General features: G+C 40.2%; 1 protein-coding gene across 5 annotated transcripts in view; it reads left to right on the top strand.

The window, feature by feature from the left end:
* The window catches only part of ENOX2 (ecto-NOX disulfide-thiol exchanger 2), a 316,145-nt gene that overhangs the window by 230,265 nt on the left and 67,576 nt on the right, over positions 1-18,304 (top strand). For all 5 annotated transcript variants that reach the window (XM_023198804.1, XM_023198805.1, XM_023198809.1 and 2 more), the window contains one exon: positions 12,789-12,944. In XM_023198804.1, the coding sequence (XP_023054572.1) occupies positions 12,789-12,944 (156 nt within the window). The remainder of the gene's footprint in view (positions 1-12,788; positions 12,945-18,304) is intronic.

Raw genomic sequence — 18,304 nt, forward strand, 5'->3', positions numbered from 1 at the left:
CAAAGAACTCTGCCAAACTGTAATTCATACCATAAGTTGTAGTTCACCAGACTGTGTTCTTCTCCATTAGACCAACAACAATTGAAATGAGCAACCAAACATCCTTTGAGAGCTACAGTGATTGGACCATGGATTTCCTTAGGTTTTGAATGACTAGTGGGGCCAATCTGGATCAGTGAATGTTACTGTAGGAGCCAATATTGCAGAATGGTTAAGATGTCAGGTTCTGGATTCAGTCTGCTTGTCTTCCAAGCCTGTTTCTTTGACTATTTCATCTCGAGCAGTTGTGTATCTTCTGAGACTCAGTGTCCTCATCTACAAAGTCAGACTAATAGTGCCTAACTCCTAGGATGACAATTAAATCATGCTTAGCACAATGTCTGGTACATAGAAGGTGCTCAAAAATGGCAACTATTAAAATACTTCAAAAATCATTATTAATGTATTTCTCATAGACATTTCTAAGGAAGTAACAAGTTTTGTGTTTAGTACCTCTTTATTATTTGATTATAATAGAATTTAAGCTGAAATATATATTGTTTTATAGCTCCATGTAGAGTGTCCCTGAGTCACAACACTTATAGTCTCAGATGACTAGACAATCTAATTTGACTTAAATATTTCCAGTTTATGACAGTCTGGACCATATGTGTAAAAGTCCCAGGAAAAATATTGAGGCCACATCTGCGCTCTGGTCCAGGGGACTAAATGTTAACTGATATCATATGATTTGTAAATTATCATATATAAGCATAAATCTATGCTCACAAAGTAATATTCAATACTTAGCCACCCATCTATAACATGGAAAAAGAAAGGCCTAGCATTGAGAACAAAAATGCCACCAAGCAATCATTACAGACCCAAAGCTTGAGCTGGGGTCAATAATAAGGCTAGAAAATTGTGGTAAGTTTTCTTAACAGTGTGGTAGAGTAGAGGGCTTGAATCCTCATAACAGTATCTTGCTTGGTGCTTAACAACACAGGCCTTAAAGTTAGAGGATTACCTGGGTTTGAGTCCTTGCTCTGCCACTTACTATGTTACCTTAAGCAAGTTACTTGACCTGTCTGTTCCTCAGTTTTCTCATCTGTAAAATGGAGATAATGATAGCGTCCTAGCTCATAGGATTGCTGTGGACATTAAATAATATACTTGGCACACTGCTTACCATATAATAAGCACCCAATAAAGATAAACTGTCATCATTATTACTACTCTTAGCAGTACTATATGCTCTGATGTAGAGGAAGTACTAACATACATTCTTCAAATCGCTGCTAAGCTCCCACTTAAATTGAAAGTATTTGGATGCTATGCAGCCACTGTCAACGCTAATATGCTAATGAGCGTTCTGTACATCCAGCTTCAACCAGACATTTGAAACCTCAAGAGTATTTTTAATTTCTACCTTTGGCCCCCTTCTCCACATCTTGTTTTCTTAACAACTGTAAAGAAATGGTTTCTGTTTGACCTGTAATTCAGTGATTCTGCCTGCCACCATGCTCCAGTGAAAGTTACTTGACTGTTTGGAAACCTGGTCATAGAAATACTGGTATTAGTTCAGTAGTTCCCTTCTTGTCTTAAAGTGCATGGGGCAATAACATCAGGCTGAGATATACTTTGTAAAGCTATGTATAAAATCACTTAAGTTATATGTGAACTGGTTTTTCTCATATCTGTATTATTTTAGGAAGGCAGTTTACCACTGAGATTTGAACATGGGTTCTAGATCCAGAATGCCTATGTTCAAGTCTCTGTCATTAACCAGTTGTGTGACTGTTGACAAGTTACTTTACTTCTCTATGCCTCAGTTTCTTCATCTGTAAAATGCAGATAATAATGACACCTATGTTATAGGGTTGTTATGAGGATTCATGTGTTAATACATGTAAAGCCTTAGAATGATGCCTGGCTCACAGTAATTCCTCAATTAACTGAACTATTATTATTATTGTTTCAAGTTCACATGTGCGATGTGGCTCACAAAAAGTTGAATTATGACTCATCTTTACCTTTAACAACAGTGAAGGACAGTAAAGGCAAGGGTGAAATTTTTCCCTGGTGAAATACTGGACAGTAACAGGTGAAGAGAATAGTATATGTCTGACAGTACTGATGCCTGTTCCTTATAAATCTGTTGGGGATTTTCACAGAAATGGAAGGGTGGCACGACACTCCAATGCTGCCTACCTTTCTTCTTGCCAGGGTCTGGAGAACAGAGTGCCTGCCATCTTTACAATGGGTTAAAACATCTCCCTGATCAGCTCCCCATGCCTCAAGATTTCTTAAAATGGAAAAGGCAGCAAATAAGCCTCATGGAGCTGTTGCCTGAAGTCACCCATCAAAGGCTCAGTAATTCAGCTACTTTTATGTTCCTCAGGAGGTTTCCTACTGAGCCAGCAGACTTTTCTTTGTCCTGTCTCATCTGGCCTGTCTGTGACAGTAGAGAAGTCTTTTGACATTGATGAAAAACAAGTGATAATGTAAGCTTCCTTCACTTCCCCCAGAGACCTCTAATCTATACTGTCATGGATGCTGAGTCTCTTGGACACACATTTGTCATGAAGGCAATGTCTGACATAGTTATTATATTCATTGAGTAGTGAGTAGAAACAGGCTATCTCTGAGGTTTGGTGTGGAGTTCCCTTTCAACTAACATGGTGTTTTGTACTGCTGTGGTTCAATAAAGTTAATCCATAATGATGGCAGATCAGGAGGTCCCCTCTGGCTGGCAGCTGTCTTTCCTGCAAGAGTATTTGCTTTGAGAAGCTGGTCAAATAAGACTAATGTTAGTGGAGCTCAATAGAGTCAGGCCCTCTGGTTAAAGAGCATTGTTCTGCCCCAGTCATTCCAGATGAATCCAAGGATGGACCCATTAAGGGCTACTTGTTGAATACTGCCTGCTGCTTCCTTTATTTTCCCCTCAATTAAAATATCCGTAGCAGCCAAGTGTGGACCCTGTGAAGTCCAAAAAGAGAAGAGTTCCTCATTATGATGTCCCCACTGTCTTGATTGTGTCTGCTCCATAATGAAAGATATTGGAAAATATGGACTCATGGACCTTATTCTCAGAGCAAAGCCCTTCTCATTCTTAAGGAGGCAGTTATCACTGGACCCAACAGGCCAACTCTGATGGGAACAGAAAGAAAGAAGGAGTTTGTATGATAATGACAGACCACTGTTCTGCAAGCTCCTCAGGAAGGCCTGGCCTTTGATTTGTATTATTTTTAATATCTGCCACAAATAGAGTATGCTTTTAGTGGCAAAAAGTTGCGATCCTGAGAAAGGAGAGCACTGTTCATCATCATAGTATATATGTTACAAGAGCCAATAATATGTAAACATTATATATACCAGATAAAATTAATGTCTCTTCAAAACAAACCTGAATTCAAGCTACTGATGGTACTCTCAAGATTCACCATGGAGCATATCTACACCTGGAGATACTCATTTAAATCTCCTCCATGCCATCAAGCTCCCATAGTAACACAACAGCTGGCAGTTAGCTGTTGTGCCAGGTCATCCTTTAAAAAAAAAAAAAAGACAGAGGCGTCATCATTTGGTTTGGACATAATTGGGACCCTGCTTTTATGAATATGAATGAGTTCTATATTGTATAGCTGAAAAGGTTAAAAATGTTTTAGTTATTTATCTTGATATTACAGAAGTACTTTACTTCAACAAAAATGTATGAGTTTATATGATCTATGTATTGTCATATTTTTCTTTGGGAACAAGCACATCATGATTTTGACTTGAGTACTGGCAACAACAAGATTAACGGGGCCACAGAAGGACAAACAGGAGATGGTCAACATAATAGAGACTATGTATTGAGGTCCCCGCAAAGAACAAGGTCCTATCTCCCAGGGAAGACACCACGAAATACAGATAGTGAGGCGCTCGACATCACAGTCTGTGTAGGTAAATGCTGTGGAGCTGTTTTCTCGTGGAAATATTTTAAACTATTTAAAGCCTTTGGAAGAGTACATGAAGCTCAAGGGCCAGAGGATCTTTAAGATAAGAATTTCATGACCTTAACTAGCTGGAATAAGTAAATGCACAGTGATAGGAACAATCATTAAAAAAGAAAAGACTCCCCATGGAACTATTAGGAGAAGGAGCTGAGTCAAACTATTTGCTTATTCATTCATTCATACAAGAAATGTTCACTGAAGCCTGCTGGTATAAAGGTACTGTGAGAAGCACCGGGGAGAAAGCAATGAATAAAAAAGACAAAGTTTCCTATCCTCATAGTGACTCCAATACTTTTAGAACTTCCACACTCTCTCCCTAATCCAACATGTTCTCAAATATGAGCTGGCTCTTCACTGACAACAGCTCAAAGGCCTTTCTTTCATTTTATTCGTTTGTTCTTTTATTTATCCATCCATTCATTGAAGATCTATTGAGCTAGATATAGGGGATCCCAACATGGGCATGGCACAATCCTTGCCTTCAAGTTCCAGTTGCAGTGACAGAGGCAACAAAGTAAATATCACTACACTATAACGTTGCAAGTGTCATAACAGAAACTTCTAAATAAGTATGTTTTAGCCCAGGTATGGTGAGGGGAAATGCTAGGTAGATGGCGGTGGTCAGAAAAGGTTCACAAAAGAGGTAACATTTGAGCTAGGTGTCCAGGGATATATAGGAGTATGTCAGGAGGATAAAAGAACTAAGAACAGTGTAGGCAGAGGAAACACTGCATCAATTATTGGAAGGTATGCAAGGGTATATACAGTATGGAGACAGTGGTTAACTATTGAGTTACATCACCTCATTCAGCAAAGACTTTGAGGCAGCTTATAAGAAAGATTACAGTATATGAAAAAATACAATAATTTATAAAAAATAAAATAAAATTAATCAGCATCTGGGAAAATATAAATGAGAATACAAGACAAAGACCAGGTAGGGAAGTTAATTAAAATTCAGGTGTGTAGGTCATAGGATCCCACCTGATTTCTGAAGTTGAGCTGCCCCTGTGACAAAGCAGCCAAAACAAAAAAGGGAAACCTGATCAGTTATATAATTTGCATTTTTCCATGAAGAAAAAATACACCAGTCCTCAGGGGAAGTGAAGCTTTTCATGGCCCTTAATAATGTGTGTGTGTGTGTGTGTGTGTGTGTGTGTGTGTGTGTGTGTGTGTGTGACATTCTAGTTCTGAAAGAAATTTTTCACAGGAAGTTTCATATATAGGGGAGCACGCTAAGTGAAATGGTTGAGTGATCTGAAAAGCCCAAACACTGGTGTGTAGGCCACGACCCGTCTATGGCAAAATGTAAAAACTAAAAATGTAGTAAATTTGTCATGAAGCTAAATTTGCTCAATTGAAAGGACTGCCCTTTATTCTGAGGCAATAGACTTCCTGTATTTTTGGTTTTAAAATGTTCTTTCTTTTATGAACTGTATGAATAGGATATTGGTTAGTTTCTTTGTTACTTTTTCCCCACTTCTTTTCTTGCCAAATTAAGAGGCTGGTGACCTTAAATATGCATATAATTTTATTCATTTCCAAAATCCAGAAATCTGGGAACCACAGATGTAGTGGGAAATGTCCTCACTAATGACTCTGGACCTGTCAAATGTTCTAAAAAGGCAAGAACACAGTGTAAATGAATAAAAAGGAATTGAGGGAAGATGGGCTACAAAGGGAGATTTTGCAAAACCTTGCACTAAAGGAATAAAGCTCCACTGGTGGAAATTTGAGATCAAAGTTGAGATATGTTTGGGAGGACCTTTGTGAACTGAAATTGTGCCACATAACCCACCAATCCCAGGTTGCCAGATTGTTTGCTGTTGTACATGAGCCAGGCCCTGTCTCACCTTTCCAGCTAAGCTGAAACAAGTGTTTAGATGATCTTTTGGGGAAATGGGACAGATGTTGGTAGAATTTGAGAGTCATTGTGTAAAACTTTGGGAACTTGTGCCTCCAAGAGGGCTGGTGAGAAGTCCAGAATCATCTCACGGCTCAGCCAGGTTGTCCTTGGAAATCTGTGTTCTCTCTTCAGATTAGAAGAGAGATACAAGGTTCAGTAGGTAGATACTAATCTGACAAAGACTGCCTAAAAAGTCTTTTAAAGGATCTATGTAGAAAAGAGACAGGACTATAATGGGTTAAAATTTCCCAGTACACAGGCATAATTCTTAATTTTCCAATGAATTTTGTAGGAACTCTAAAGAAATAACAATAATGTCTCAGAAATATGTAGCTCAGTTGAAATCATAACTTTCTATAAAATAGCTTAATTATGCATATATAATTAGATCCTATTTGAAATAGTTATTTTGGAATAATCTGTGGTTGCATTTCAGTGGTTTCACTGTGAGTAAAAACTACCTCCTGGGGTTCAGGGGTCTCTGGAACACCTAAAAGATTGGAAATGCTTTTATCGGGCCAGGGGCACTTGGATGGGGAGAAGTCGTTAAGTGCAGGCAAAGCCTTTCTGAGAGTGTAAAGGGGCTTTCAGTAAGAACCAGGGTCCAGTTCTGAAAATGTAAGCAAGATAGTCATTGTGTGTCACTTCCTACCTTTGCCTACTTCCAATTGATACATGGCCACAATTTCAACTTCTTTTGTGGCACAAAATTGCAACAGTGAATTTTAAAAAGAGGCCCCGAAACACTGTGACAATGCATGTGTCAAGTATCTCAATAGGAAATTCTGGGTTTAGAGATACGCAACCCCAGGATAGTCTCCTGGAAAGGAAGGTTTGAAGGCCACATACAAGGTTGAGTAGGTAGGTACTAATCTGACAAAGAGCATCTGTCTTTCTCTATGAAACTGTGGACTTTGTGGGAAGCAGTGTAGACTAATGGTTAGGAGCATGTTTAGTGAGTGCCACTTACTGTGTATCCTTACTGTGTTATCTCTATCAGCTTCAATTTCCTCATCTGTAAAATAGGGAATATTATTTCCCATCCCTTAGGATTGTTGTGAAGATTAAGTCAGATGCAGTGTATAAAACCTGGAAATTAATAAGTAGCCAATTAATGGGTAGCTAGTATTCCTCTCCCCTGCCACAAAGGTAAAAGGTGGCATTTTACAGCAGGAAGATCACCTGAGGTCAGGAGTTCAAGACCAACCTGGCCAACATGGTGAAACCCCGTCTCTACTAAAAATACAAAAATTAGCTGGGCGTAGTGGCGTGTGCTTGTAATCCCAGCTACTAGGGAGGCTGAGGCAGGAGAATCGCTTGAACCTGGGAGGCAGAGGTTGCAGTGAGCTGAGATCATGCCATTGCACTCCAGCTTGGATGATAACAGCGAGACTCCATCTCAAAAAAAAAAAAAGAAAGAAAGAAAGAAAAAGAAAGAGAAGCCAACATGAACGGGCCTGCCAAAAACTATTAGGGTTGAACCATAAAATAGGCATGTGTGATGTCTTTGTCAGACATCAGATGTAGAACACCTCTGAGGTTTCTACAGTTTTGTAGACAACTGTTATCTTAGTACACCTAGTAGAGCGTCAGTCATCTGACATTGTTCCAACTGGTCCTTCCATATAGCAACAGTGTAGTGGCAATAGTTGCCCAAGCCAGTGGCTCTGTGCCCTGCAGGATCCTAAAGCGCCTTTTCAAAAATCTGAGAAAAATCATAGTCAGTCTAGTTTGACTGTTTAGTGTACTTTCTATTTTCATTCCTTGAAAATTGTTAACTCTATTAACCAGTAACACTCCACTGCAGCCAGGCTGGATATTCTCCTTACCTATTGCTATATAACAAACTACCTTAGAAGTTAGTGACTTAAAACACAATCATTTTATTATATTTTAAGATTTTTCTGGATGAGGAATGTGGGTAGGACTGAAATGGGCAATTTTTCTGTTCTATGTGATATCAACTGGGATACCTCAGTTGTGGCAGACTGATTTCAAGACTTCACTCATATGCATGACACCTTGGTAAAGACAGATACAAGACTGGGCTCAGCTGGATCCGTCTTCTGCCATTTGCTCTAAGTCCGTCTCCACCTGGTCTCTCTAGCAGGGTAGTCAGCCTTACATGAGGATGAAAAGCTCCCGTTATCACTCATTTCTAGAGACAAAAGGTAGAAATTGCATCTCTCTTAATGCCTGGGCCTCAAAAAGGACACAATATCCCTTATGCCATATTCTGTTGGTTAAAGCAGTTCTAAAGCCCATCCAGATTCAAAGGGATAAGGGCATAGACCCTTACCTTGATGGAAGGAGAATCAAAGAATTTGTATCCAACTTTAATCCACCACATTGGGGGGAAAACAATTGTATGTAAACATTTTGTTGCTCATATGCCTTATTTTTTCAACAATTTGCTTCACTTTATATCTGCAATTGTATTAATTTATTGAAACCATTGTCATACTACATTGAGAGGCAGTGTAGTGGTTAAGGGCATTAGAATTAGACCAAGTTGGATTTGAATTCGAGGTCTGCCTCTTACTGGCTGTGTAAACTTGAGCACGTAACTAAACCCCCCTTGACCCTCAATTTCTTTATCCATGAAATGAAGGATAACAATATCTAAGCTCACAGCTCTATTAGAATGTGATTATATAAAATGCTTAGCACTGAACCTAAAACATTTTAAGCACTTAATAAACAATTATGGTGATTCATTGATGTTACAGCATTGTAACTGTTTGCGTTGTTGTTTCCAAACTAGAGTATAAGGCCAAGGATTTTGTCTTATTCGTTTCTGAAACCCCGACACCTGACATAGGACCTGTCATCAAAATAGTGAATGAATAGATAGAGGGATAACTGGGTAGCTGCACAGAAATGACATTTGCCTCCATTGTAATTCCTTGGCTCAGATGTGTACAGAGAATGGACAATAATCACTCTGCCAAGGTTGAGTAAGTGCAAGCTGCTAGGTAGCAGGAAGGCTTAAAGCTACATGGAAACATTACTTGAAATCACATGGTAGAGTTGCAAGTCTGAGGAGCAAGCTGGCCCCAGCTAACAGACAGCATTTGCAGAATTTCCAGTGGGTTGGGACTTTGGGAAGTACATGAATCAGAAGAGGGAATACAGACCGGGCCTGGTGGCTCACACCTGTAATCCCCACACTTTGGGAGGCTGAGGCAGGTGGACCAGTTGGGGTCAGAAGTTTGAGACCAGCCTGACCAACATGGTGAAACCCCATCTCTACTAAAAATACAAAAAAAAAAAAAAAAAATTAGGCATGGTAGCACATGCCTGTAATCCCAACTACTAGGGAGGCTGAGGCAGGAGAATTGCTTGAACCCAGGAGGCAGAGGTTGCAATGAGCTGAGATCACACCACTGCACTCCAGCCTAGACGACAGCACGGGACTCCGTCTCCAAAAAAAAAGAGAGAGAGAATACAAATCAATATGTCATGACTCTTTCGGCAATGGCCATGCCAAGAGTCAAGAAGGCAGTAGGGAAATGGTGTTAGAAGAGACGGTAAAAGCAAAACAGAACAGGATATTTATTGCAAAAAGGACTTTGGAGGAGTATCTTGGCCTTTTCCATAACTCTTTTATATGATTTCAAATCTTTGAAAGTTTGAATTCCTAACATAAGTGGCAATGGTACATACTTGTTGGTAGTACTCTACAAGCCAGGCCAGGGGCCTGGAAAAGGGAGAGAATGTCTCTGGTGTTCTATTCCCAGTGTGTTTTAAATTGCTGGACTTCTTTGATTTTTCAGGTTCTGCAATATATGTATAAAGCCCATGACTTCAAATGGTTTTCTTGGTCGACATTGGAAATCCACATTCACTTTGGTGCTTAATGATTAAAGATAAGCAAAAGAAATAATCAACGTGATAGAAGCCTTTGAAATGTCATGTACAACCTGCTCTCTAGCAAGCCCTTATGGGCAGTGTAGCCTATGGAACTCCTGGCATATTGAACAAAAGGAAGAGGGGTAGTTTATCTACTCTGGCTTTAGCCATATGCAATGAATACATTTGCTTTTAAATGAATTTATAAAATATTAATGTAATTATATGAAATAGCAGAGTGATAAGTACATCAGTCAGGAGTTATATTTATCCTGTATATTTGTTTTTTGTTTGTCTCCATTTATTAGTAGGCAGTACATAGAGACAGACATTTCCTTCTCAGCCGAAGTGGCAGAACTTGTTTAATGAACTGATGTTTCTGTAATCTGTGGTAAGGTAGAGTTGTGAGTGACAGAGCTATATGAATAACAATAAGGAGGCAGGCAGAACAATAAAAGGAAGACAAACATTTCAGTAGAATAGGAAAAATAGATGGGATTGTTTTGTTGGCACACAATCTAATCTGATCTTTTCCTAACGAAAAATAACAGTTTGTAAATGGGTAACATAATGTTAACAATTTCTCCAAAATCTTCTGCATGAGGAATCAAATTTTCCAAAGACATAAATGGCATTCTTAACCATAGTGTTCTTATTTTGGTTCTCTAAGATCCAACAGGAAACCTAGACACTACCCCCAACACTTACATAGAGCCTGACATATAGGAAGCCTATCACAGATGTTTGTGAATGTGTGAATGAATGCCTGAATCAGTGAATTTATCAGTGTGGGTTTTCACATTTTAAATGGAAAGAAGGAAACTTACCTATCAGGACTATCTGTCTTGCCAGAGGTCTTCATATCTGTTCTGTGTTTTCATCCTTTGAGCTAAATGTCATTATTTGCCCCCCACTTTTACCAAAAAGGAAATGGAGGCACACAGATATTAAGAAACTTTCTTCAAGATCACATAACTACTATATGGAGTACAGTATAGATACGAGAGCCATGGGTGGGAGGGAGGGAAGGAGGATACGTGTGTGTGTGTGTGTGTGTATACATGCAAGTTGAGTGAGATGACATTTGAGGGCTAAAAGTAAACATTTTCGTAAAAATAAAACTTCCTTTTGGGAGATTTTTTTTCTTCCCAAACATTTTCAGGGTCTTGACATCACATTTAAAAGGCATGTGAGAGACTGGGTAATGCCCTAGCTTGCTTGGGCTGCCTTTGTAACAGGGGATGCCCATGTGCCACCTGCCTGCCCATCTGCCCAGCTCTAGATCTCACTCTTACTGTGCCTGTCAGATCTGAGGTTCTGCTTCTGTGGGAATCCTGGGTTCTTCCTGCTGTTTAGGTTGACCTCCTCCAGCATCTTAGAGAGAAAGAGCCACCCAGGTGACTTCAGGGCCACTTTAAGGACATGTGTACAGGCATTACCCTTCTGGCCTGTGTGGTGAACATGATGAAGTCTTTGGGAGTAGGGCCTGCTACTGCTGCTGCAACTGCCCCTGAATTACCAGAACCCCTCAGGCTGCAGTACTTTCTTTGTTTGCAGTCCACTGTGTGTGGTTCTATAGCAAAGACAGGAGTGGGAGGCAGAGAAACAAAGAAGTAGAGTGTACTCCCTTCTCTCAGAGAAATTCCATTTTGATCTAGAGACAAGATTTAAACAATGAAATCAACACTGTCCTTAGACCCAGGCAAGTGGGGCTCCTCCTCAGGGGCCCCTGTGCTATGGAATGCCTACCTGGATAATTTCTAAGTCCCCTTCCAGAGCCAAGCACTGGCCAAGCAGGCAGTATCATCAGGGCAGCTGCCCTGGGTCCAGAGCAGCTCCTCTTTGTATTCTGGTTGTAAGAAGTACCTTTCTTGAAACTTTTCTAAGTTCCCCTGCAGTGTCTGGGGCAAACTGTGACTGGCATTATCATCTGAGAAGTCCTAATCTTAAACTGGACACATGTATATCTGAGTTCCCATTTCTCCCCTTTGGGATACTCTCCAATCCTCTGACCTGTATGTGCAGTGAACTAGATGCCCCAAGAAGCTTCAGGACTCATGGAATTCTCCCCAGAGTCTTAGTTCCAGGAGAGTGGCCTGGCAAGGAAACCACTCCAGCTGACTGATGTGGTATTTCTTTCATGGTATCGCGTGAGATTGTGCCACGAAAATGCTGCCAGTACTGATTAGCAGTGAAACAAATTGTGTACGTAGATAGGCCCCACAAAAAAAAATACTTGTTTGGGTGCCCCCACACATGCTAGAGGCATCCCTGAATTAAACAAAGAATGATGCAAAATAAAAAAATCAGTGGTAACAAGTATAGAACCGATAGCTTTTAGAGGCAAAGTCAAGAATGAACCATAATTATCTGGAAAAGCCTCTTCAAGGAAGGTGACACTTAAGCCAGGCCTTGAAGCATGGGGAGAATTTGCAGAGGCTCAAATAATTCCAGGCAGAAAGAGCAACGTGAACAAAGGCACAGAGAGTAGTTATTTATCAAACCTATGCTCAGCACATTAGATTCATCATTTTGTTTACTCCTTACAGCTTCCTGTAACGTAGGTGATATTAACTCTGTTTTGCAGATGAGGAACTGGAAGTTCGTCCTGCTAAGCAAATGGTAGACCTAAAACCCAGGTCTGCTTGATCCCCAAAACTCTGTGCTCTTAATATCATGCTGTCCTGTACAAAGAAAATGTGTACAAGGGACAGTAAAAAGCCTTCTCAGAATGGAGCAGAGAGTGTGTGTTGGAAACTAGTAGAGGCAAAATCAATAGACAAGGCATGGCCATGCTATGAAAGACCTTGGATGCCACAATGACATGCAGAGACTTAAATAAGCCCTGGTCAAACAAAACGGCCCGATCCCCAAAGGAAAATGCACAACTATAAGATAATATTTAAGACCTGGGAATACTAAGTACCATGCTTGTTAAATATTTTGCCTCTGTCTTAGAAAGGCCTTTGATTTGACGCTTACAAAGTAACATTCTTTCTCCACTTAACCTTGCCTCGTGTCATTTATTGTTCTCTCTTCTCCATTTTTAGACTTTGATCCTGCTCTTGGAATGATGACTGGAATTCCACCAATAACTCCAATGATGCCTGGTTTGGGAATAGTACCTCCACCAATTCCTCCAGATATGCCAGTAGTAAAAGAGATCATACACTGTAAAAGCTGCACACTCTTCCCTCCAAATCCAAGTAATATTCTGCTTTTTTTTTTTCCACACAAGACACAATGTTTTAGTGTACAAGAAAACTTTCTTCTTTTTCAAAAGAATACCCAAGGGCTTCATAGATGTTTGTACGAAAGCTTTACCTAGAGAACAGAAGACAGGAAAATTTTCTCTTGCTAGGCAGGGTTGAATTTTATGCACACAACAGTAGACTTCTGTGTGCAAGTTGCAGTACAAATGATACATGTTTCTAATGCAGTCTGGTAAGGAATTAACGTGTGTTAGTAAAGAAGGAAGCATGCAGATTGCTCAACACCATCATTTGTAGTCTTTCCTTTTCATAACTGCCCCGTGTACTGATGATGGCAGAGACAGAGTATGATCTGAGGCACATGAGAATATATATTTGGTGCTAAGAATCTTCCACTGCTAGCAGCTATTCATACATCACTCGAACCACTGCTATTCAACCGATGGGCTGTAATATACAGTGAGGCATGGTTCAACATATTGGAAGGGCAGAGAGGAATATTGAGACTAAGTCACACTACTTGTAGCCACAAGTCAAAGCAGTTCATGTGGAAGTAATCTAGAGATCCATTTTTGTCAGTAATGAACAGGCTTCTACTTAGATTCACTTTAAAACATGTGTAAAGATATGGTGACCATATTTTACTTAAAATGTTCCACTAATAATAATTGACTAAAACTTTTTTCCAAATGCATTTGTAGTTTTATATACATTCAGTGATTAGAAGCTGATTTTGCATGTGCCCCAAGCCTCATTAATGATTTTTCCATAGTTCTAGTCATATTGGATGGCATACCAAGGGAACCACCACTACAGTACAAAGATTAGAGCTGTTTGTTAAGGGATACATTCAGTGGTTTAGGACATAGATCAAATGACCTTGCCTTATCAGGATAAATATGAATCTTTGACATGTGACTTCAGACAAATATTTCATCTCTTACCTTAAATAGGAATCAGTTAATCACGGCCCAGGCCCTGGCAGGGACCCAGATTTTACGTAGTATGGTCTGCTCATAACTGAGATGATTTTAGAATCAATCAGCATTGCCTAGATAGATCATCTTGGCCCCTTTTGCTAGAAAACGAAAAAACAGATCTTTATGCTTTCTTCTGGTTTTTGAACATGGTTGTCAACAGGAGACATCCTTCCAGACCAATAAGAAATCTAGGAGGCCAGCATCTCAGAGGACTGTATTGAGAGAAAAGCTAGTATGTCACAAGGAGAATCAGGGAATGGAGAATAAGATGGCCCTTGCAGGCCTTACTTGCCAGCTCAAATGGCCATTCCTGGATTTGTGTTTAGTGCCTAAGTGAATGAGCAGCACCATTTTATCTGTCTCTTACTCTTAGTTCCACTGTCCCTACAAGTGGGCAATGGCCTTTTTTACCTTTCAGCATGTTGCTTTCAGATTAGAGAAAGTTGTGCATTCCTGATAGTACCTTTTCTACATAAAAAGCCATGAATTTAGGCACTGCCAGTGTTAAAACCTCCTGCTTATGAAAGGGTAGAATCCTGCTGATTTAATCATTCATTTATCGCATAATCAGCCTGCAGCAGGCTTTCATGGTCTTAAGCACATCTAAGCTAACAGGGTGGCTCACACTCTATAATGTCCAGGTTGGGTGCAGTAGTTGACTTTACAGGATGTTCAGTTTCTAAATTTCTAAAGAATAGCACAGATGCCTTGTTTATGACACATAGACCATATTGTTGAGCAGTCTTCAAATGAATCTAGAAATATATAGCTTAAAAAGGCTCGTAACTTTTGATAGCCTCTAGTAAAAGAAACGGACTGACATCTCTCAAATACATTTTTATATTTCCCCACCTGCAGCCATGCCTCTTCAGTTCTGAGTTGGAAGGGCCACAGAGTAAGAGGGCACCATATCTCCCCCATGGCTCTGTCTTTTAGTTATTCATCCTTGTATTAAGAATGCTTACAGGGCAACCAGCACCAGTAAATTGGTGGCTTCTGGGAAGGAACCTGGCCTTGGAATTGAGTTCAAACATAAAACTCTTGACACAGCTTAAAGTAAACTGGTGTTCTGTTTGCTCTTTAGAACTTGAGTTTTGTTCAAAGGGGGCTTGGATTACTTGGGTGGAGAAAACACTAATAGAAGTGCTTCTTCTCTTAGTTCTCTGCTGAAAGCATGGCAAAAGTGACACTGTTGTTAGTGGCCCCAAGACATTGCTTTGTGAAGGTGAGATGGGAAGAGCAGGGTAGGAAAGGAAGAACAGGGATTTGGTGTGACTGAACCCTTTATCGTCTCAGCCCACCAACCCTGCCTGATCAGGCCTTGATTATTGTATTAGTCCGTTCTCACATTGCTATAAAGAAACACCTGAGACTGGGTCATTTTTAAAGAAAAGAGGTTGAATTGGCTCATGGTTCTGCAGGCTGTACAGGAAGCATAGTGGCTTCTGCTTCTGGGGAGGCCTTAGGAAGCTTCCAATCATGGCAGAAGGCAAGGATGGAGCGAGGTGTCTCATGTGGCAGGAGCAGGAACAAGAGAATGGGGATGAGGTGCTACAGACTTCTAAACAACCATATCTTACGGGAACTCACTCACTATCACAAGAGCAGCACCAAAAGGATGGTGCTAAACTATTCATGAGAAATCCACCCCCTGATCCAATCACCTCCCACCAGGCCCCACCTCTAACATGGGGTATTACAATTCTACATGAGATTTGGGCAGGAACACAGGCCGAACCATATCAGTTATAAACCCCACTCCTTACTCCTGCCTGTCTCTGGTATATTCTCTTACACTCAGTGGCCTCTGAAATTCCTCTCAGCAGTGAGGTCCTGTGATTCAGGAACTCATACAGTCTCTTTATTCACCATCCAGTCTGCTTCTAATTGTTATTACTTTATTAGAAAGTATCTTTGCCATCCATTCCCTCCCCCGTGTCCCACCTGACATTTCATCCAAGTGCTTGTCACATATACAGAACCATAAAATTGTTCTGTGACTCTCATTGCCCGCAGATTCATAGTCCAACTCCTGACCTCAAAAACCTTTTACTTGTCTGCTTCATATGACTGTCTTCAATCCATCACTTCTACTTGCCACATACCTGCCCTTTAGTCAGGTTCAACTGCTTCCTGACCTCATACTCCTCACACTCTCCTCCAGCCCAACTTCAAGCATACCCCTTTCTGGTGCACTTCCACATGGAAGGTATTGGAACTAAAACTGTAGTGCATCACTCTAAGGCATTTTCACTTAAATAGTGAATGCCAAATCTAATGAATTTCTTTCCCTCACACAGTGCATTTAATCTGTGAGAAAATTATATCAGTCTACCTAACAATATATGTCTGTAATCGTTCCATATTCACAATAACCACTGCTATGATTTAGTTTGTATCTGCCATGATTCATTTTATAAATTATTGTAATAGGCTACTAATTAGTCTTCCTTCTTCACCCTTGCCCCCTACAGTCTATTCTGAACAGAATAGACAGAGTGATCCTTTTAAAACCTAAGTCTGATCATGTAATTCCTCTACTCAGAACCCTTGAATGGCTGGCTCCCCATTTCACTCACAATAGAGACCAAAGTCCTTTTAATTGCCTGGGTCAGGTATGATCTGTTCCTCCCCTCCATTGTCTCTTTGACTTCATCTCCTACTCTCCTCCCCATCGCTTACTCTGTTCCAGTCACACTGACCTTCATGCTGTTCCATGAACACACCAGGCACTCTCCCATTATAGGGCCTTTGCGCTAGCTCTTCCACCTGCCTAGAATGCTTTCCCTATAAATATCTGCATGGCTAACTCTCTCACTTCTTTCAAGTCTTTGCTTAAATGTCACTTTCTCAGTGACCCTGATAACCTATTTAAAAGTTATCTCTCTGCCACAGTCCCAATCCTGTTTACCTTCTCTATTTTTTATATAACATGTATCTTTTTTTTTTTTTTTTTTAAGACAGGGTCTCACTCTGTTGCCCAGGCCAGAGTGCAGTGGTATAATCTTGGCTCACTGCAGCCTCCACCTCCTGGGCTCAAGTGATCCTCCTGCCTCAGTCTCTCAAGTAGCTGGGACTGCAGGGGTGCCCCATCATGCTCAACTAATTTTTGTATTTTTTTTCAAAGACAGGGTTTCACCATGTTGCCCAGACTGGACTTATTACCTTTTAACCAACTATACAATTTGTAGAATATAAACCCCAGGAAGGCAGAATTTTTGTCTCTTTTGTCTCCTGATGTATTACCAGCACTTAGAAAAGTGTCTTACATATAGTAGGTGTTCAATAAATATTTGTTGAATGGTGGAGGGAGGGAGAGTTGGATGGATGATGACAGAAGGAGGGGTCAGAGATCTAGAAAGCAAAGCAAGAGAGTATGCAGTAATTACTACTACATACTAATGACTTCCAAATCTATATTTTTAGTCTGTATCTCTTGTGAGCTTCAGATACATATAGCCAACTGCCTACTAGACTTTTCTGGGTGTGTCTACATCAAATGTACAAAAAAATGGTATTATAGTATAGAGGACAGACTACCAGTTTATAAATCAAGAGAACTGTGTTCTATTCCCAGGTCTGTCACTAACTAGCTGTGGGATCTGGGGATAGTCATATAACCTCCTTGAGTCTCAACCTTCTTGTCTGTAAAGCAAAAATATTGGGTTAGATTAGCCTAGATACCTCCAATGCTTTATCCAGCTCTAAAGTTATGATTCTCTACATTAAAAAGGTAGCTACCACAATAATTATTTATATAGGCAAAAACCCTTTAAAATGCATTAGGAAAAGCAAGGGCTGGTTGGCAGGTAGCATGTAGAGCTTTGTACCTTCTCTGGAGCAGGCACTATAGAGTAATGGGTAGGTTTTCAAGCTCAGAAGTGACACAGGCCAGCCTGGTTTCATATCCCAGCTCTCCACCACTAAATAGCCATAAGATCTCTGAGAAGGATCTTAACTTCTTTGTTGTAGACTAGGCAAAATCAGACCTGGTATAAAAAGTCAATGGCTCAAACTAGACTGGAGCAGACCAAGTACCAGTCTCCTAAAGATAAATGGTGAGCGAGTAACCCATTGTTGCAGAAGCAACATCCTCTAATTTCCAGGAAATTAAGATATAACAAGAAAACAAAAAAGTGTCCTGGAACACACTTTTTTTTTTCACAGATTGTCTATCAGAGATTTACTGAATTCCCAATTAGCAGTTCTTAGTGATGAAAAAAGAGGGTAATACCATCTCTCCAGAAAAGTTGATTTTGCCAAGATTTTTCACTTCGGCGATTAGACCTTCTATGGAGAGGTTACATTTTGAGTCTACGGGGAAATAACAGTGAACAGGGAATAAGTAATGGAATATCATCTGCTATCCATGTC

Source organism: Piliocolobus tephrosceles, chromosome 12, assembly GCF_002776525.5.
Source record: "Piliocolobus tephrosceles isolate RC106 chromosome 12, ASM277652v3, whole genome shotgun sequence".
NCBI lineage: Eukaryota > Metazoa > Chordata > Mammalia > Primates > Cercopithecidae > Piliocolobus > Piliocolobus tephrosceles.